Raw genomic sequence first — 21750 nt, 5'->3', positions numbered from 1 at the left:
CCATGTCGCTAAGATTGCATCGGATAATGATCGTTTACCAAATTAGAACACTAAAACAAGCAAGTAGTACCTATTTTTTTTATAATTGCGAAGAAGCAATTACATTTTCATAAAATGCTGCCAGCATTTTGGTCTAAGATTTTTCTTAGCTTAGCTAATTTTAAAAATAAGTTTTACGGGTAAAATAAAACAAGAAAATAATTTTTCGACTCCATGTACTTCTCTTTGTAATTTAGATTTTTAATATAGCCTCGTCGACTTAACTTAATGACTTAAAATAATTTACAAATATATTTACAGGAATGTACAAATTACATCTAAATTCTAACCAGATATTCAAACACACTACAATCATTATGTCTATCAATTGGAATCTCAAATCTGTCATAGCCACATAATTTGGAATAAACGATGTAGGTACTTAAAACAAAGGTAATACTTTTCGGTAACTTTAGTTTGAACTTAAATCTAATTAAGTAAGACTATCACAATAAAATAAACTTCAAAGAAAACATAACAACAATAATTATTTACTAAAACAAATATTTCAGTCTTTACAGAGATGAAACAGGATCTATTTTCTAAATGTATTTGTATTTTTACATGGTGAAAACCAGGATGCTAATTAATGATGATTCTATTGGAACTATAATCAGTCGAAATTAAATTTCTTTGGCAAAAAATACAATCTAATCACTTGACTTGAATTCTAAATCAGTAACTAACAAGTGATACATAAGATCTTGAATTAGCAATGTACAGCTACATGTAACAACAAATACAATAGACATATTAACGTTTCATGATATCTTCTATAGAAAATCCTAAAGTCTTCTTTGGCGCGTCGACAGGTGACTGTTGAGCAGAAACTTCAGGTTGTTGGTAGGACTGCAGCGGTGGGGAAGGTTTCTGAGAGAGATCGAGTAAAGAGTTCTCAGGATGACTCGTGGATGACACCTCCTGGCAACCTTCGAGGTGTTCCAAATGATGCTTGTTCGCGTCACTGTGCGTCAAGAGGTGGGTCTTCAGGTTGGATCTTTGGTTGAAGCTCTTGCTGCAAACTGGGCATTTGTGGGGAGATTCCTCCATGTGCAAAATTTTGTGCACCGCCAAAGTGCGGGATTGGCAAAATCCTTTACCGCACTCGTTGCATTTGAACGGCTTCTCCTTAGAGTGAATGTACCTGGAAAATAGGAAAAAAAAACAATAAGTAACTTGAACTTTCTCTCCACTCTCACATAAGTAAAAAGTAAACAAGACACCTAACAATATTTATGGCTCAATAAGGCGACGAAATAATAACCGTCTCAAATGAAAATTGAGGTAATTCTAAATTACGGACACATTAGACGGGTAATGAATTTGGGAGGAAAAAGTTTGTCTCGTAAAAGCGAAGAAATATAACATGTAATTTGTTCGACGGCGGAGCGAAACAGATATGGTGATCGTAAAAATCCTAACCGGTTCTTGGGACGCGTGCGCCCGCCGCGTCGCGACCTCACAAAAAGGTAAACTTTTAATTCTTTTTTTTTAACTCTTATCGTCAACAATGCTTTCTTGAAACACACCTTAAATCACCCGGTTTGTATTAGAAGTGGAAGTTAAATTTAATTTGTGGTTATTGTGATAACAATTGATTACTAATAGCGTTTTATGGGCCATTATGCTGTCCGAGCGCGAGGCATTATATCAAGAGAGTGTAATGAATTATCGATATCTTACCTATGATCTCTCAGATGGTCCTGTCTTCTGAAAGCTTTTCCGCAGATATCGCAGGAATAAGGTCTCTCATCGGTGTGAGTCCTCTCGTGGATGAGGAGATTGTAGGATTTGGTGAACTGGCGATTGCAATATTTGCAGATGAATTGTTTCTTAGGGCGCGTGCCAGGTACACCGGGAGCCCTCATCGGCGGCGGATTTCTTCCTGGCATTCTCTGGGCCATGGCTCCTGGGTATCTTAGTGAATGATGGTACAGGGCCGCGTTTCTGATCCACTGGTTGACGAGCATGGCGTGGTACGGGGCCGTCGGAGGTAGAGTCGCTACTTGAGCTTGGACGTAGGCTGACATGGCAGGGTGCGAGTAATTCGGGACTGGGGGTTTCTCGTAAGGGTAGGGTGTCTGCATGGCGGGCCGGGGGTAGGAGGGGTAGTGAGGCGCGGGCGGCCACGCGGGGGGCTGGTGGCGGGAGATGACGACGGCCGGAGGCGTGTCGTCGGTGGGCGTATGTGGCGGCGTCGGCAGAGGAGGCGACGGACGCTCGAGCTTCACCAAAGCTTCGATCGGAAAGTCTGGAGGATAGCCTGTGGAAAAAGTATTAATTTAGAACGACGTCGCTTTTGTCCACTTGCATCCATGAATTTAAAGGACTCTATTAACAAAACAAATATTCTTCATAAAAGTATTTTCCAAAAAAAAATGTAGACTGAGAACAATGTTGAAGTTGTTGTCATATTGTTTATTATCTACTTCCATACTTGTTATATTATACTAACTCCTTACTCAAAATTAAAAAACTGTTTAAAGTTTAAATTATAAACACAAAACTTACTGTGATTGTCCTCGATTTGTTCTTCCTCTTCTTCTATAACGAAATCGTCAGAACTGTCCACACTGTACGGCTTATCTTCCATTTCCACAAATAAAAATGTCCAAACAAAACTAAACACTAGGGCACTGTGTCTTAGCACTTCACTGTGGTATAACCGGTTTCGACACAACCTGCTTGGGGGAGAGCGCGGAGCGTTATGAGTTTGTGTGCGTTCGTTATCGAGGCCTGCGTTGCGCGTGGGGCCGGGAGGGGGAGATCAAACGCGCCGCGCGGCCGGCGCCTGTGTCGGCTCGGCTCCCGAAGCAGCTGCCCTCCCAGAAGGCGGGGCCTACCGAGCACTGCCTTCGGAATCGATCGGCAATAATCGCGAATCGCTTTAACGACCAACTCCAACCGTTCCACTAAGCCATACGCTCCCAATTCCACCGGCCAAACTTAGACCTTTTCATACTAAAGCGTAGTTTCTTAAGCTGTTTTGGAGTAGCTTAATGCAAATTTTTGGTGACACAGCGTCCCCAGTGAAGCTATTAGGTGAGCGGATTGCTCTACTAATTGCGTTTCGTAGGCAAGTCTTTGTGCGGGTTTTGTTCGGTCTCTTTGAAACGTTTTATTGCAGCTAGGTATCACGATAGCCTTAGTAGTGAAAGCTGAATCATTTGTAGGGACTAATTGGCCGATTTGTTTAGTCTTAAGTTTGTTCAGTGAAACCGTTTTGTAACCAACGTTTACTTTGTCGTTATTGTCATCACGTCAGGGGATATGAAAGTAAAGATTCTGAAAACTGAAGTGCGCTATTAATTACACAATTACCAACAATAAATTAATGAAAGGAAGACTTTTTCATTAAGCATATTCGCCATAAATGTTAAAATTAAAGTACTTAATGCTTACTTATAATAGAGCTAAAATTTTTATCAGTAGGTACATTTTTCACACCATCAGCCCAATCTGAAAAGTTCACCTGATAAAAACTCTATCTACACAAATATTAAGTAACCTAGGGCAAAAAATAATATTCTAAACCTTTAAGTGCCTATTTACAAATTGTACATGAATTGATTATATTTATGAGCAAGTAGCTTTTTTTTCTACGGCACCTAAAAAATCTAAAGTAGCATTATTATTAAGGTACCTACCTATTATTTAAAGTTTAAGTCGACTGGTCATACTCGTTTTGCACAAACTAGGCAGCACCTTTACCTATCACAATAAGGTCCATAATTCACTTAACACAGTTAGCACAATTCTATCACATCAAAAAGTAGGTAATTCTAAAACATATACTAGTAGCTATATTCAATGCATTATTACTTCAGAGAGAAACCATCTTAGACAGGATGGTTTTTGGATCATTCAAGGAATTTGATGCTGCACAAGGCGGAACACTTAGACCAAAGGGCATAACCCCAAACCCAATAAGTCCAAAGACAGGTTCGGTTCCAAGTATGTGAAGCTCGGACTTTACACATGTTCATTCGTTGTATCATAAGCTCACATGTCATCACTTTAAGCCTCATTAATCATTTCGTTATTTCAACTGAAATAATTGAATAACGTCTAATGATATCAAACGAATGTATCAATTAGTGTACTTAATAGGTTATTAATCTTATTTCAACAGTCTTAATTCAACACATATCGTGTTACAGAATTAGAGAGAAGTAATTAATTAAAGTGCAAAGGTGTTGGGGTTACTCAGTGTTGCTTAATGAGATGCGAATATTGTGAATTCCTTAGACTGATAAGGATGTGCAGCATATTTTGATAAAATTTACTTACCTTCTTAATTTGGTATAGAGTGATTCAATTGAATTCCTTGAGAAATATGACCTTCTCTTTAAAGGAAGATTAAATAGAATATTATAGAAGCGGTGAGCTCCATGTTAGGTAGGTAGGTAGGTGTTGTCTTCACTTTATAAATATGTGACAATAGTTTTATTTTAAAAACCCACCTTAAAGGAGTATAAGTCTATGTTTTAGTTCTGCTAACTGACGATTTAATAAATATTTAAGTAAGTTATTCTTGTTTGGATTTAGGTTAATCATTATTACCAAAAGGTTATCAAAGTATTTTACATTTCAGGTTACCCATTCTCAGTACGTACCTACCTAAGCTTCATTGCTTTATGCAATTCTTTGAACCCGGCTATTTTACCTTGAAATCTTATACTTTTAAACGAGCAATTCTTGTATATTTATTTATTTATTTATTTATATATACCGACGATCTCGGAAACCGCTCTAACGATTTCGCTGAAATTTGTTATGTGGGGGTTTTCGGGAGTGAAAAATCGATCTAGCGTAGCCTTAGATCCCGGAAAACGCGAATTTTCGAGTTTTCATGAGTTTTTCTTTCGCGTTAGTAAACGTAAAATATGGTCGTTAATTTCGCCGCGCGCGCATCGATTCCGCTTAGCTCAGTCGTACGAGGTCGGTCTAATGTACGCAGATAGATCGTAGGTGTCAGGGTTTCGAATCCCGGCCAGAAATTACCTAAGTTTTTGTTTTTTTTTTTTTTGTATTTCTAAGAGTTTTTTTTTATCTAAAGACGTGATATATTAAAATAGAACCGAGCGAAGCTCGGTCGCCCAGATATTGTATTAGTTATACTTCCTGATAATGTTTCTATTGCTATAGTATTTAGGCTATAATATTTTGTCGTTTGGTTAAGAATTTAAGAAGAAGAAGTTGGTTAAGAAGTTTAGAATATAATCTTGGTCAAAGGTACAAAATACAAACGTAACAATGTTATTGTTATGACGTGTTGTAGAATGTATATTTTCGAAAAAGGTCGTTAGCAAATAATAATAATGGTGTCCTTTAAAAAACATATCTTAAATAATTAAATAGGTACCTATTCGATCGATTTTGGCAATCTTTTAATTTCAAGGTATGTTACACTTAACTGATATTGTTACTTATGTTGAAACTCCGTTTAATTCTGTAAACAACACGATCATTTCTGGCTTATTATTTTGTCGGCTTATGATTTTAATAATCAATGTCATTTTACATACGTCGACCTCGACATGGGTATGATAAAGGCGTCTCTTGTGTAAGCTTAAATAGGGTTGTCCAAAGTTCAGTCATAACTAAATACATATTATGTCTCATTAAGTGTTGTATCTCGTATAAGTATAGTATATAGTCAATTGAGAGTACATCTATTATAAAGTACATAGTAATTTGACAGCGATTTTGACAACCCTGTCTAGGATTAAGTAAATTTTCAAAGAACTTTCGTATTAAAAATAACACTAGCACTGACTAGATTGTTAGTTTTGTATACCTACTGATAATAATGTGTGGAAAACTGTCTAAAAACTCTTTACAATGATCAACGATCTTAAAATATATACATATTATGCAGTAATATTTTCAATGATACCAAAACATGGAATGCAATGGTGGAAAATCTTAATGTAAAATTTAATATAAGCATATCTTGGTAGATATGCATTTATTCATTAAGGGCGTTCCCTACGCCAATGACCTTCGATTTAAATCCATTATTATGATGTATATATTATAGTTTCTAAAGCAAATCATATTAACAGCATCGTCTTTCAACAAAAAAAGTATCTCATAATTACCTTACATTCACAGCTCATTGTTTCTGTGATATTTGGCATCAAAGTTGAACAATTTTAAGGTCAAAAACTGGTTTTTTGGTCATAACTTATGTTTTAATTACTTAAAATTAAAATCTCTCTTGAATTTTTAGAAAAGTCAAAAGTAAATCCAAACATGTCGACTTCATGTATGTAACACCCTTTACTAAAATCAAATTTCGATAAAAGTGTTTTTTTAGACGATGTTAAAAATTCATAAAAATTAAGTATTCATTGTTTTCAAAATATGGCACTTATGAATAGAGATAAAAGATTGAAGAACCGATTTCAACTCAAAACTTGTCAAAAATTGATGAAAACCGTATGCAGCCCCTTAATGAGACTCGAAGCATGAGTTACTAAAGTGGAATATTTTTCTAATAATTACTAATGTGTATGTTTTTATTTCATTAGGTAATGGTTACAATTGCATGAAGATTAACTTGCACCTGCCTGGTTGTAGACATTACTAAATATACACTCAACAGTGATCGATGCAATCTATACCATTAGCTAATGTAATAAAATGTGAGTTAAAGTAGATACTGAATTTGCTTTTATTTTTTATTTTATTATGTTATAATATCATCAAATAATGATTGTAAGATGTGAGTTACGATGTCTAGGATCATATTGCTATAGGTATTATATAATAATTTAAATCTGCCAATATCAAAATTGACGTCTTGTGACATTGTATATGTCTTGAAACATAAGTCATTTTTTTACAATGATCCCTATAATTCATAATATCCATCAAGATCTAATATTTGACTGATGATTTCTGCACCTTGTTATATTATTGTCTTGTTTGAAATGTCATACGAAATTGTCAAACGATTAAAAGCGACAAGGTACTTCTTTATGCCGTGTAGTGTACGTGCATATTGGGCCGTTATAATAAGCAGACACTTCTAATAACTGTTTCCTATATACCTAGCAGTGGCGGGGCGTCGATACAACTCGATTCCCTATGGTAGAAGTTCATACAAAACAGATCCCGAAAACCCTTCCGGCTTTATCAACGAAAATTTTCACGCCACGCCACTGGTACCTAGGTCGATACCTACATAGTACATTTTACATTTTGGTCACAAATGTAAGTAACGTTTGGAATTTGTTATGTAGTTACTTAATTATTTGAGAGAAAAATAACTAGCAATAAGGAATATGATTTTGAGAATCGAACTCTGGCAACCCTATCGCCCGCACATATTGGACGCATGTCACCATGTTTCACGACATGAGCGTTTTTGATGGCCCACTGCAAACATAGGTCAGGTGGACGATGCGCGATGGACACACGACCCATAGCGGCGCCTTTTGTGCCGCGATCAAAAGCGCCGACGCAAACATACAACCACACACACAAGCCAAACTTAAACCCAAGTCCATCACACACGCTTTTAACTCCAATACACACATACTAAGCTTTATACTCGTTTGAACTTTAATGGTGGTTAGACTCTTTAGTTGCAAATGATAACAGCTGCGTGCTGCCACTAGACACCTTGTTGAGTCTAGATTGTTAGTTGTAACGATGCTAAGTAAGGATTGTGTTGGCAAATCAAAACGGTCTTCTTTATTATGAGTGTGTTTATGTGGCTTTGTTTAATTTGAAACGTGTACAACTGTACATGTACATATGTGACATTAGGTATATCTTTATATCCCTCAGTTCTGTATATAATTTCCAGTCGAGCAGAATCAAGGCCTCCAAATGTCCAGAGCTGAATGGAGTAATACCTAGGAGCATTCCATGAAATGTATAGTCTAGGTCTACCGTTGTCTCGTACAAATGCGGTATTTCTGAAAACTGGCTTGTGTACGAGGATATTTATCTAAGACATTGTTCAAAATTATGAACAGAAAAATGATCGGGAGATTTATACTCCGAAAAAAAAATCGCAAAACACGAAATATACAATGTTCCATTAGTCTATTCTACTTAAAAATACAAATAAAAATAATTAAATTTATTTTAAGAGTTTTGGAAGCAACTTGAAGGCAGGCTAATTTAACTGCACGGTGTAGGTATGCTAACACAGAATAAGGACTATACTTATATCCATACTAATATTATAAATGGTAAATTCTGAGTGTCTGTTTGTTTGTCTGTCTTTCACAGCAAAACGGCGCAACGAACAGACGTGATTTTTTAAGTGGAGATAGTTCAAGGGATGGAGAGTGACATAGGTTAATTTTCGTCTCTCTCTCTCTCTCTCTCTAACCCCAAAGTCCCTAAAATGGTGGGTGGAAGTTTATATGGAGCATTCCGCAACATTCGAATTTAATGCGAGCGAAGCCGCGGGCAAAAGCTAGCAGTATCATAAACGTAAAACTTTTGTTAAATTATGACTCCTAAAAGAACACCGTATATGTAGGTAAGCTGCAGAAAGGAGTGGAAATCTGTAGGTAATCTTGCTCATAGAATCTGCATGAAAGTGCAAAAAATCGACATCATTTGGGTTTAGTTTTACAATTTTCAAGGTTCTGTTCTACGAAATAGGTAACAAATATCGCGTCACATGGATTTTCCAATAATCATGCTGTTTAAATATGTTTTAGGTCAGGAAGTTCTCATAAATATTGTTTAACAATGTAAGGTAAATTTTCCTTTTAAACATAAAAGTATAACTCTTAGAATAAAGAATGGAAGCAATAAAGAATTGAATTGAATTGAATTGAATTGAATCGTTAGTTATATTATAAAAATAAAACTGGCCAAGAGCGTGTCGGGTCACGCTCATTCTAGGGTTCCGTAGTTTCCATTAAATACCTATCCAACAATATCACAGGTTAGGATTGAAAATGTTGAAATAAAAAAAAAAGTCACTCCCAACTTTACATGTTGCCACTTTGTCAGCGTGATTGAAATACATATAGATACATAATTTCGGGTTTCTAGTGCTAACGGTCACTGAGATTATCCGCGGACGGACGGACGGACGGAGGACATGGCGAAACTATAAGGGTTCCTAGTTGACTACGGAACCCCAAAAACTACCACTTACTAATATTTTAAATATGTTTGAGTCTCACGGGATGTTTCATAGCTATATTAATATATTATGTAAAAAGTAACGATATATACCTATGTGATTACCTATTATGTTGTAACATCATACGAAAGAAATAAAAAACCTAGCCGACAGGAGAGTGTTATGTTTACATTTGGCTTCCGTTTCGCAGTGTTGTGTGCACGGAGATTATACTCTCGTCTAAAGATTAATAAAACAAAGTGAAAGACAGCATAATATATATGTTAAACAAACGAAACTATGTATTTAGAAAAAAACATGACTAAAAGTTATGAAATAAAATTTAATCTCAATCTTCAATTAGGAACGTTCAAATTAATAAAGATAAATGTCGAAGTTAAAATACTTAGCTTAAGTAAATAAGTTGTTGCAGACCGCGTCCGCAAAGCTTCCTATCGACGGCTCGAAGTGGAGAGAATGTGCTGGAGCTCGTGCGACTCACTCTTTCGTCCCGGGCCTGTACCTTGAGCTTCGATGTCGTCCTCAGCAATCAACCGTACCGATTATGATTTTGGAATACACTAACTAAAAAACGAATCAAATCAAATGGTTTATATTTACAATAATCAACGACTCTAATTTTAACGCGGTTATAAAAATACTCCTAAGCTAATATCCTAACTTGATCCTAACGAAACGCTCGGTACGGACGATACGTCGCGATGCTGTCGTTTTCTGCTGCTGCCGCTACCCGTCGTGGAGGGTGGCTGGCTGCTGGCTGTAGGCTGCTAGCTGCTGGCTGTAGGCTGCTGGCTGCTGGCTGTAGGCTGCTTGTAGTAGGCTGCTGGCTGCTGGTTTTCCTTGGAGGCTGCTGGTTCTTCTTGTTCCGGTCGAATTCGAATGTCCCATACCGAGCGATCGTTCCTTTTATACCCCTTTTCAGAATGCGCCTACGCTTCACGGAAAGAAACATTTCAATTTATTCGCCCAATCACGACTCGGCTGAGCGCGAGGCTCCGTGCGATAGAGAGGTAAATAATTGCGCCCGATAGGCGACGGATGGCGCGTCGTGATTGGTCGAACGCGTTACGGCGCTCGATTACGTGAATTTAACGCTATCATTTTTCGTTCAAATCCTAATTACTTATAAACTAATTAGGCTATCGCTTCGAAATTACGTAACAATGCACCTGACACTAGGGTCATTCACCTCGAGTGGAATGCACCTGCGTTTGTTTACGTTTTTACACAATAGAAGAGGTGATTAGCCGTCCGGGCCATACAATAGACTGGTTTCGCGGCTCGCCTTGAGCTCCATTGTTATCGATAACGGAATATTACTATGGAAATGTAGGTTATCGTGTTACGTAAGTTCCCAGCTACGTTTTAAAACTATTTACATCTTCATATGTCTTATAGTTATCGAGTTATTGGCTTGGATTCGAGTAATCCTAAGGCAATTTTCGGGTGAAAGGAAAATGATTTCGGAACTTTAAGGAAATATTTTTAGCCAATCAGAGGAGAGTTCGGTTTTCTCGCTCTAAGCCTCTCACGTTAGTGCTTATTGGCTATTAATCGTAGTCCAATGGACAGTCTGAGTTTAGATTGAACTTTGGACTCGGTTTCCGCGACTTGGGAAGGAAGGAATATGGGAATTGCCTGCTATCGAATACATCACATATGAGTCTTATTATCATACTTAATAATCGGAATTGACAAAATTAACTTAACTAACGCAGTTCTACCCGTTTCCTACCTACGAAATAATCTTTATTGCGAATACAGTCTTAATCGAATTCTTATGCTATTTTACATATATTTCGACGCGTCGCTAACATTTTGTCCCCGCAGTCGAAGACTCCTGGTGCATGGGTTGCGACGCGATGACCGCCAGCCTGCAGCTGGGCCTGCGTAGCGTCCCGTGTCTCGTTCTGATGTCAGCGGAGCGGACCCGTCCATCGGGTCCCGGGTAGGTAGTCTCGACGACGCCTCGGGGCCACACGCTGCGTGGACCATTGGGTTCAGCGACGATGACCACATCGCCTGGTTGAAGTTGCCGCCCTCCGTCGTGGGACGACTTCCTCGGTGCCAGTAGAGGAAAGTACTCTTTGGTCCAGCGCCGCCAAAAGTGGTCGGCAAGCGCTTGGGCCATCTTCCATTGCTTCTTCTCGTTCTCGTCGTAAACGCCAATCATCGGTAGGTTAGCGTTATGAAGAAGTAGAAAGTGTGCTGGAGTCAAACTTTCTTCGGAGTCTGGATCGACGTTGACATGTGTAAGTGGTCGTCGGTTGACGATATTCTCTATCTCGGCGAGTAGAGTTTCGAAAACTTCGGGTTTCGGTGCTCGTTCGTTGAAAGTGTAGGACATCGCTATCTTAACTGTCCTTATCATTCGCTCCCACGCGCCCCCGGCCGAAGGATTGCCAGGTGGGATGAATTTCCACTCCATTCGGTTCTGAGTGGCGTAAGTTTGCAGTACAGGCAGCCATTGTCGGTACGCCTCACGTAGTTCCGTCGACGCCGCCCTGAAGCACGTCGCGTTATCGCTGTACATCGTCCTGGGCCATCCTCTTCTCGCGGCGAATCTTCGTAGTGATAGTAGCGCGCTGTCGGTTGAAAGACTGTGCACGCTTTCAAGGTGAATAGCGCGCGTCACTAGGCACGTGTATAGACACACCCAGCGTTTTTCTCTGCGCCGCCCGATCGTGACGAACATCGGTCCCATGTAGTCTTGTGCGGTGTGAGTGAAGGGACGTTGATACGCCTGTAGTCGCTCGGGCGGGAGATCGCCTAAGGGCTGCGCTCTCGGTGTTGCTCGTCGTAGTGTGCATAGCGCGCAGTTTCGAGCTACAGACTTCACGGTCGGCCGCAGATGTAGTATCCAATATTCTTGTCGCAGTTCGTTGATTACTGCTTCGTTGTGAATGTGCGCTGATCGTCGGTGAGCTCGCAGGATGAGTAGACGGGTGAACGGCTCGCGGCCATCCAGTATTATCGGTTGTAGCGCGGTGTACAATACTGGAGCGCTGCCCAGCCTCGTCTTCATGCGTAACACGCCGTCATCGCCTAGCTCGGGTGCCAGGTCGTATAATCGCGATTTGCGATCGATGAGCCTATTCTGGCTTAAGGCTCGAAGCTCTTCGGGAAAGCTTCGTCGTTGACTGCACTGCAACCACATGTGTTCTGCCTTTCTCAAATGTCTGACTTGTAGCTGCAAGGCTTTATTCTTCGTTCTCATTTTCTCGATGAATAGCAAGACGTTCGCTGTCGCGTTCAACAGTCTGTCGTAACTGCTAAATCGTCTCACGTCTGGCAGTACGCTCGAAGGGTCTGGCTTCGCTGAGATGATTGCCAGTGATGTCTCGGTTGACGGCCTCGCCTTCCTCTCAGGCAGGTCGTCTGTTCGATTCGATGTGTGACTAGGCCATGATGTCTCGGGTCCATAGAGAAAGCGCGGTCCTTCGTACCACTCGTCCTCGATGCGCACGCTCTGCGCTGGTTGACACCTCGTCGCTCGATCTGCGGGGTTCTGAGCGGTTGGTACATACCTCCACGCGTCTCTATCTGTTTTCTCGGCGATCTCCGCAAGTCGGTGTGACACGTACGGACGATAGTTTCGCGCGTCATCGCGAACCCATCCGAGAACAACCATGGAATCTGTCCAATACGTCACCTTTGTCACAGGATAACGCTGCTCGCGTAAAATTGTCTCCGCCAGCCGCACGCCGACGACTGCTGCGGTTAATTCGAGCCTGGGAACTGTCATTACCTTTAGCGGGCAAACTCGGCTTTTCGCTATAGCTAAGCTCACTTGCGTTTCCTCCTCGTCGTTCGATACTCGCCAATAGGCCGCCGCGCTGTAGGCCTCGGTCGATGCATCACTGAAAATATGCAATTCTCTTCTAGCTGCACCGGTGGGCGTGGCGTATCGTCGGGGTATTCGCAGCGCGGACACGTCGCTCAGTGCCCTCAGCCACCGGAAAAAGTCCTCCGCTTCCTCCGCCGGCAGCCGCTCGTCCCAGTCCGTGCCCTTTGTCCACACACGTTGGAATATGATCTTAGCGCTTATCATATACTGCGCTATGAGGCCTAATGGGTCGTAAACTGACATTACGGCACTCAAAAGTTCCCTTTTAGTGGGCGATCGCTCGTACCTTTTCACGTCGTCTGGCACTCGTAGCATTTTCGTGTTGTACCCCAGCGTATCCGTCTCTGGGTCCCACGTCATTCCGAGGACGGTCTGTTGCTTTTCTCCGAGATGAGAAGGTCCCGTCGCTCGCTCCTCCGGATCGATGTTTCGCATTAACAACTCGCTGTTGCTAGCGTAGCTGCGCAGCCGAAAGCTAGCCTCCGCGTGTGCTAGTCTCACCTGTGTCGCTGTTGATATGAGTTCCCGTTCTGTCTCATATGATGCCACATAATCGTCCATGTAGTGATTATTATGGATATCGTAGACCGCGTCCGGATAGCGATCCTTGTTGTCCGTCGCATTCCTATTCCGCACCGAGTGTGCGAGAAAAGGAGAAGAGATGTTACCGAAACATACCCGGTTTAGCTGGTACGTCCACGGTGTCACGTCACGCCGCGATCCCCTCCAGATGAAGAGCTGACTATGCCGATCCTCTCTTCGCAGCTGTATTTGAAGGAACATTTCCTGTATGTCCGCGGTGACGGCGAATTCCCACTCACGGAATCGAAGTAGTATCCCCAGCAGGCTCTGTAGTAAATCCGGTCCCGCGAGGATGAAATCGTTCAATGCACATCCCTGACTTTTCGCGGCGCAATCGAATACAGCGCGATACTTTCCTTTATTTAAATTGTAGACGCTGAAATGGGGCAGAAACCACATCCGATCTGACTGCGGTGGTTCCATGATGCGCTCTGCGTACCCCTTTCCAGAAGCTTGTGTATCTGTGCTTGATACTCGTTGGCGAAGTCAGGATCTCTCGACATGCGGGCTTCTAGATTGCGTAATCTCGCCTTCGCCATGTTGAAACTCGGTGGCAGCTTTATGTCGTCGGCAGCCCATAGTTGGCCGACTTCGTATCTCTGTCCTACCTTTTTTACTGTTCGTTCGAATGTATCGATCGCTCGCTGGTCGTCGGGTCGAATGTTGTCCTTTGCCGTTATGCCAAGCGCCTCGACTGCCCAGTGTTTCTTGACCTGCTCCACGAGATCACTGTCGTCACTGTGGCAGTGCATCACGACCTGCTCGTTATTTGGTACATACCTCGGCATTCGCCCGAAGAAAACCCATCCTAACGAGGTTTTAACTGCGCACGGCTCGTCCTCGCCGCCCTGCCTCACCTCCGTCGGGTTTATAAGATGACTGAAGTCTCCGCCTATTAACATCTGCGGCACGCCCATGCCCGTGTAGCACTCGTCGCCCAAGTCCGCCAGATGTTCGTATTCCAATAGACGCTTCTTATTTAATGACTGCGAGCGTATCCCTAGTCCGTCTACCGTTTTTAGGGATATATCGTATGTCAAGCCGCCACGAGCGGGGCTTACTTTAGCCTTGACCGTCTGTGTCACTGAGCTAAGTTTCAACCGCTGAATACCTCTTATGCATAGCGGCTCGTCTTGACCGACCGCGCCGATCTCGTCCGCGACGTCCTGGTCGATCATTGACAAGGTGGATCCATCGTCAAGGAAAGCGAAGATATGCGCCGTTCCCTTTGGACCTGATACGGTTACGGGTAGTACCTTTAGCAGCACGCTGTAGTCCGGTGTTGACGACACGTACACGCGGGCGTCGTTCTCGTCGTCCGCAGCTCGCGGCTCCGTCGTGTCCGCTGGCTCGGCCGATGACGTCACTGCTGACGATGTAGGTACTGACCTGATTTCTTGTGTTAGCACCATAGCCGTATCCTCACGCACTTCCTGCGGCGAGTCCGCATGAAGCAGTCGATGGTGTACGTGAGGACAGCCTGCAACGCCGCACGCTTTGGCCTTGCATTGTGTTTTCATATGCTTCGCGTCGATACAGCGATAGCATATACGATTTAATTTCGCCCACTCCCATCTAGCGCCCACGGATTGGGCGGCTAACTTGCGGCAGTCCGGCGTCAGGTGACCGCCACCGCAGAACAGGCACGTCGTCGAACGGGATGTTGTGGCTTGACGTGTCGCGTACGTCACTTTCTGCACCTCGTGTTGACGTCCTGTGGGAGCTCTCGGCGGGTTGTGCGTTGCGGATATTTTCACGCGAGCGCCGGCTGCGCGCGCGTGCGGCACTGATAACGGCGCCTGCGCTCGCCTCGGGGCGGCGCGGGCGTGACAGAAGGACATCTCCTGTTCGCTCTCCTCCATGAGGAAATCCGCCAACTGCAGAATCTCCGGGTCCTTGCTGTCTCGATGTTTCTTCGCGTAGTCGCACCATCTGCTTCGAAGATGCGGCGACAACCTGTCCGTAACCTCTCTGATGAGCATGGGGTTATCGGCATAGTGCCTTCGATCGATATCCATAACTGTAGATACCACGTTCATTATTTTTATCGCGAAAGTGTTGAGGTCGTTCGCGGTAGGCCCCAACTGCGGCAACTTTCGCAGGTCGTCAATCGCCTTGTCTAACAATACCTCGCTGCGTCCAAACTGCTTTTTCAGTATTCTCACGATCATATCGGGTCTGGTGGCTGTCGATAACACGTGAGACACACACGTCTTTGCGTCCCCGCGTAAAGCCATCCTGAGCCGCGCCACGTTCTCGTAGTCAGTAAACTTATACCGCTTCGATGTCTCTGCGTAGGTATTGTAGAAACTTCTCCACTCGCTGACGTCTCCGTAGAAATGCGGCAGCTCGAATATATCTTTCGGGGCTGGACGGGCCGCCATCTGCATCCTCTCGAACAGGTGCAGCATGGACTCTGCTACAGTACCTTCGGTGGCGCGCGTGTGCGCCGTGTGCGGAGTACGCGCGTCCAGCTGTGGCGACGTCGATCGCTCGCGACGCGCCGGCGGCGTCGTCGATCGCCTGCGTCGCTCCGGTGGCGATATCGATCGCCTACGCGACTCCGACGGTGGCGATATCGATCGCCGATATACCTGGCGGTCCGGTGAGAGGCCTCGAATATGCCGCTCCGCCTGCGCAGGTCGTCTCGGAGTCTCGTACTTGGGTAGAGGTTCGTCGGTTAACCTCTTACAAATGGGTTTTGACGTCGCGTCTCGCGAGTTCTCTAGCCATTCGTCTAATCGATCTTGATTCGAATTTCGCACGCTACCAGCAGATTCGTGCTCGTCTGCGCTATCCGCATTAGCGCGGATCTGCAGTTTTCTGGCGTCTAGCCGTTTACGTACCATGTCCGCTTCTAGCTGCAACTCCCTCCGGGATATCTCCGCTAGCCGTTCGCTGGCCTCGAGCTCCGCCTGAGACAGCTGCGCTTCTATCACAGTGCGACTGCTCGCATGTGATCTGACGGACTGAGCTTTAATAATTGGTTTATTTACCTCCTTGGTAGTTTCCTGCAGCGACTTTCGTTTCTCGGTAGTTCTGTCTATGACGGCAGCCTTGGGATGTCTAGCTGGGATCGGCGTGGGTCTGGAACGACGCCGTAACCGCTTGGCTAAATCCCTTCGCCATAGCAATGTCGTGTCGTAGGACGGTGACCTCGGTGTCTCTACGGTTAATCCATACCTGAGCGTGCTGTTAGCTGTCGCCGCGCCCATCGGTTGCGCGCCGGCGACGCTAAGCCCTTCCGTTACGCCAGCGGGTCCGGAGGGAGGTGAGGAGGGCGCGCCGCGTCGGCGCCCATCGCCCTCTCAGCGCTTGCGCGTGCGGCCTCTCGTTCGCGGGCCGCCGACGCGCCTTCGTCGAGTAGTTGCTGCCTCTCCTCTTCGCTCGTCACTGACGCAGCTCGGTTGGACCTGGACCTCGTCCTTACCATCCTGTCGTCGCTCATGACAGGTACGTCGCTGTAGACCCGTAGTCCGCACGAAGATCCGGTTCGAAGGACCAGAAACTGTTGCAGACCGCGTCCGCAAAGCTTCCTATCGACGGCTCGAAGTGGAGAGAATGTGCTGGAGCTCGTGCGACTCACTCTTTCGTCCCGGGCCTGTACCTTGAGCTTCGATGTCGTCCTCAGCAATCAACCGTACCGATTATGATTTTGGAATACACTAACTAAAAAACGAATCAAATCAAATGGTTTATATTTACAATAATCAACGACTCTAATTTTAACGCGGTTATAAAAATACTCCTAAGCTAATATCCTAACTTGATCCTAACGAAACGCTCGGTACGGACGATACGTCGCGATGCTGTCGTTTTCTGCTGCTGCCGCTACCCGTCGTGGAGGGTGGCTGGCTGCTGGCTGTAGGCTGCTAGCTGCTGGCTGTAGGCTGCTGGCTGCTGGCTGTAGGCTGCTTGTAGTAGGCTGCTGGCTGCTGGTTTTCCTTGGAGGCTGCTGGTTCTTCTTGTTCCGGTCGAATTCGAATGTCCCATACCGAGCGATCGTTCCTTTTATACCCCTTTTCAGAATGCGCCTACGCTTCACGGAAAGAAACATTTCAATTTATTCGCCCAATCACGACTCGGCTGAGCGCGAGGCTCCGTGCGATAGAGAGGTAAATAATTGCGCCCGATAGGCGACGGATGGCGCGTCGTGATTGGTCGAACGCGTTACGGCGCTCGATTACGTGAATTTAACGCTATCATTTTTCGTTCAAATCCTAATTACTTATAAACTAATTAGGCTATCGCTTCGAAATTACGTAACAATGCACCTGACACTAGGGTCATTCACCTCGAGTGGAATGCACCTGCGTTTGTTTACGTTTTTACACAATAGAAGAGGTGATTAGCCGTCCGGGCCATACAATAGACTGGTTTCGCGGCTCGCCTTGAGCTCCATTGTTATCGATAACGGAATATTACTATGGAAATGTAGGTTATCGTGTTACGTAAGTTCCCAGCTACGTTTTAAAACTATTTACATCTTCATATGTCTTATAGTTATCGAGTTATTGGCTTGGATTCGAGTAATCCTAAGGCAATTTTCGGGTGAAAGGAAAATGATTTCGGAACTTTAAGGAAATATTTTTAGCCAATCAGAGGAGAGTTCGGTTTTCTCGCTCTAAGCCTCTCACGTTAGTGCTTATTGGCTATTAATCGTAGTCCAATGGACAGTCTGAGTTTAGATTGAACTTTGGACTCGGTTTCCGGACTTGGGAAGGAAGGAATATGGGAATTGCCTGCTATCGAATACATCACATATGAGTCTTATTATCATACTTAATAATCGGAATTGACAAAATTAACTTAACTAACGCAGTTCTACCCGTTTCCTACCTACGAAATAATCTTTATTGCGAATACAGTCTTAATCGAATTCTTATGCTATTTTACATATATTTCGACGCGTCGCTAACATAAGTAATAGTTCGATTTTTCCCGGAATAAAAAGCTTTAGATGACATTGACTATGTGTACATTACATATTCTTGTTTGTAACATTTCATATGTGTAATGTAATCTATCATAGTAATAAACGTATTTAGTAACTTCTACACATCAAAATGTTGTTAAAATTAAATGCTAATCATTACATTTCTAATATAGCACATAATCCTTTATTAGCACATCTTAGTAACAAAAAAAAAAACAGAATATAAATTATTACATACATACATATAACATATAATCACGCCTGTATAACATAAAGGGTTAGGCAGAGCACATGAACTACTCAAGTTTCAGTGCCACTCTTGGCAAAAAGGGGTTGAAAGAAAACGATACTGTGACATTGCAGTGACAGGTTGCCAGCCTCTCGCCTACGCCACAATTCAACCCATATCCCATAGTCGCCTTCTACGACACCCACGGGAAGAAAGGGGGTGGTAAAATTACCACCCCCTACTACTAACTAACTAGACATCGATTAAAATTAAGATTTTTTGAATAGTTTAGTCAAAGTGGGTCCCACTTTGTCGCTTACCTACCTACTACTATAAGGATGAAAATGTCCTTGTGTCTTCATTCGAACAACTTGTAAAGGCGTCCTTATGACAAGCGACAACACATATATTTAGATCGTATCTCAAAATCAAACTCAATGGCGAAAAGACTCCCCGCTGAGAGTTCAATCCTATCATAACCCATTTAACGGATCAAAAGACTCCAACGGTATTTAAATATGTCATTTCGTCGGGGATAGTGCAATACCGCGTATCTAAAAAAACACATAGAGTTCAACACGGGAACAATTTACAAGGAAATTTGAACTTATTGACTTTGTTAGTTACGCGGTATTGCACTATCCCCGACGATTTGTTTTAAGCAAATGTCCATAATTTCGTCAGCCCTTTTGAATGCAAATTATAGATCTAGTTATATGTCGAAAATTCATCAAATTACTTGTAAAAATGATTGTAACACAACTTACTGTTATATTCCGGTGATTCTAGTTTTTCATATAAATAAACGTTTTTTTAATTACTTAAACGGGTTTCTCCGTAATAATATACATATGATGAGTCAAACAGGGAAATAACGTTTATGATTTTTTTACAGCTTCTTCATTACCATGGACGATATAAGTGTAATCTAGGTTAAATATGAACGAAAATCCGTCGTAAACCCACTATAAACTTCTTCATTTGCACAATGATATTTGTGCCTAATTACAGCAATCGTGAATTGACAGCGCCGAGGCCATTCTTTATTATTGAGAGCAATTCAAACGTATATTTTGATGTCTGAGTATCTACTACTTAAGTCGTTTGACGTTTTAAATTCTTTCGGTATCTAGGTACTTGCTTGGTAAACGTCAGGGAAAAATGACATGCATTGTTTAAATAAACATACACAATAAAATGGAACATTTTCTGTGAAGTTAACGTGGAATGAGCTCCTTGCCTAGGTATTCCCGAAGGTTTACAGTATGGAGTTCTTTAAACAAACAGACAGACGGACAAAGCGGCGCCATAAGTGTTCCTTCTGTACCTTTTTTGGTACGGAACCCTAAAAACCAGTGCACAGATTTTTACAGGGTTGGCAACGCGCAAGTAACACCTCTCTGGAGTTACAAACTGCGGTTGGTTGCTACGGTGACTGCTTACCTTAAGGCGGAAAGTTTGCTTGTTTGCCATGATATGGTATAGAAAACCGCAGTAGAGTCTCTGAATTATATCATTTAGACAACTCTGACATTAGCATTTCACTCATATCATACTCATACTCGTATATAACCTACTTCTATTATATTGCAATATACGTACGAGTGAGTAGTAACGCCGTGTCTTGCGTGGGCGACGGTCGCGCGACAGTCGCCGTCGCGTCTCATGTCTCATCGCATCGTCTACTCCATATCGATAAGGTTTGATTTCGTATGCGTCGCATCGCCGTCGCGCGAACATCGCGCGACCGTCGCCCACGCAAGCCACGGCGTAAGCGTGAATGAAAACAAGGTGACATCGATGTCAAATTTGTTTTTTTTTTTTTTTTCAAAAAATGATTTCGGGATTTTCATTTCATGAGATTTTTAAAGTGTTTCTGTTATTATTTAGATTAGACTATTAAATTTATACATACTTACTTAAATAATTTGTTGTCAACTGTTCATTTGAGTTACATAATTTGAATAAGTAAAATTCTTTATCATAACGGTGTCAGTCCGGTTTGAAGTCTAAACCGGACTGATTCGTATTAAAAATGAAGTAATAACTAACTGCACTTGTTTAGTTTCCAACAACACTGTTTCATTAATCAAATTGCTACCATGTAATTAATTTGTTTTATTGCTAGTGCTACTAATTTTGGGGAAGTTTTAACTGTTATTTTGCAAGTAACTACTAACTAGATAAGTGATATCTACTAGTATATAGTAGGTACTTAATAATTATTATTAATACAAATACATACCTACTTCGTCATTTTTTTTTAATTTATTGAATAATAAAAGAAAAAATACACTTTTTTTTTACACAAGACCCATCGTTGGCAAACCCTTGAGGAGGTTGTGTGCCGATTCTACTATGGATACCCAAACAAGCAAGTTTGATCACAATTTGAAAAGATTGAAGAAGCGAATCAAGCGAATCGGAGCTTTAATAATTGTTAATATGCGTTATTAGTGTCGTTTATAAATAAATATGCCGGTAAAGAGACCTATTTGTCGGTGGCGCTTACGTACCGCGGTGTCGTATTTGTATACGAACATCGATCATAAAGCCGTAAGCGCCATCGACAATAAGGTCCCTTTACCCAGATAACGTCACAAATTATTCTTAAAAGTAACAGCTTCTTATTTTACCATTCAGTAGTCCACAAAATCGACTTTGGACTCAGTGGAGCGCAGAGCCAGGAGGATGATTGGCGACAAGAAGCTAACGGCCAAGCTACAGTCTTTGGCCCATCGGCGGAAAGTCGCTAGTCTGTCGGTGTTTTACAGGTTGCACTTCGGGGAGTGTGCTCAAGAGCTACACGAGCTTATTCCACCGTCCCCATTCTACCATCGGACTCTTAGACGCACGGCAGGTCTCCATCCTTACTTGGTGGATATTCCACGAATCCGCACGAAGCGCTTTGCTTCTTCTTTTCTTATGCGCACTGCCAAGGAGTGGAATTCCTTGCCGGCGGCTATATTTCCGAGCTCATATAACCCGGCAAC

General features: G+C 42.8%; 2 protein-coding genes across 2 annotated transcripts; both read right to left on the bottom strand.

The window, feature by feature from the left end:
* Positions 1–205: 205 nt before the first annotated feature.
* On the bottom strand, positions 206–2729 carry LOC125231097 (protein odd-skipped). Its single transcript, XM_048136441.1, has 3 exons — positions 2551–2729; positions 1723–2302; positions 206–1183 (listed from the first exon to the last, which is right to left on the bottom strand). Exons 1-3 carry the CDS (start codon positions 2630–2632, stop codon positions 793–795), a joined length of 1053 nt encoding a protein of 350 aa, XP_047992398.1. The 5' UTR covers positions 2633–2729; the 3' UTR covers positions 206–792.
* Positions 2730–10973: 8244 nt separating this feature from the next.
* On the bottom strand, positions 10974–16807 carry LOC125231329. The gene is made up of 3 exons (XM_048136769.1): positions 16187–16807; positions 15722–16123; positions 10974–13859 (listed from the first exon to the last, which is right to left on the bottom strand). The coding sequence occupies exons 1-3, from the start codon at positions 16805–16807 to the stop codon at positions 10974–10976; spliced, it is 3909 nt and encodes a 1302-aa protein (XP_047992726.1).
* Positions 16808–21750: the final 4943 nt, after the last annotated feature.

The sequence above is a fragment of the Leguminivora glycinivorella genome, chromosome 11 (assembly GCF_023078275.1).
Source record: "Leguminivora glycinivorella isolate SPB_JAAS2020 chromosome 11, LegGlyc_1.1, whole genome shotgun sequence".
Taxonomy (NCBI): Eukaryota; Metazoa; Arthropoda; class Insecta; order Lepidoptera; family Tortricidae; genus Leguminivora; species Leguminivora glycinivorella.
Note: the sequence above shows the minus strand (reverse complement) of the source record. Positions and strands in the feature narration are given on the sequence as shown.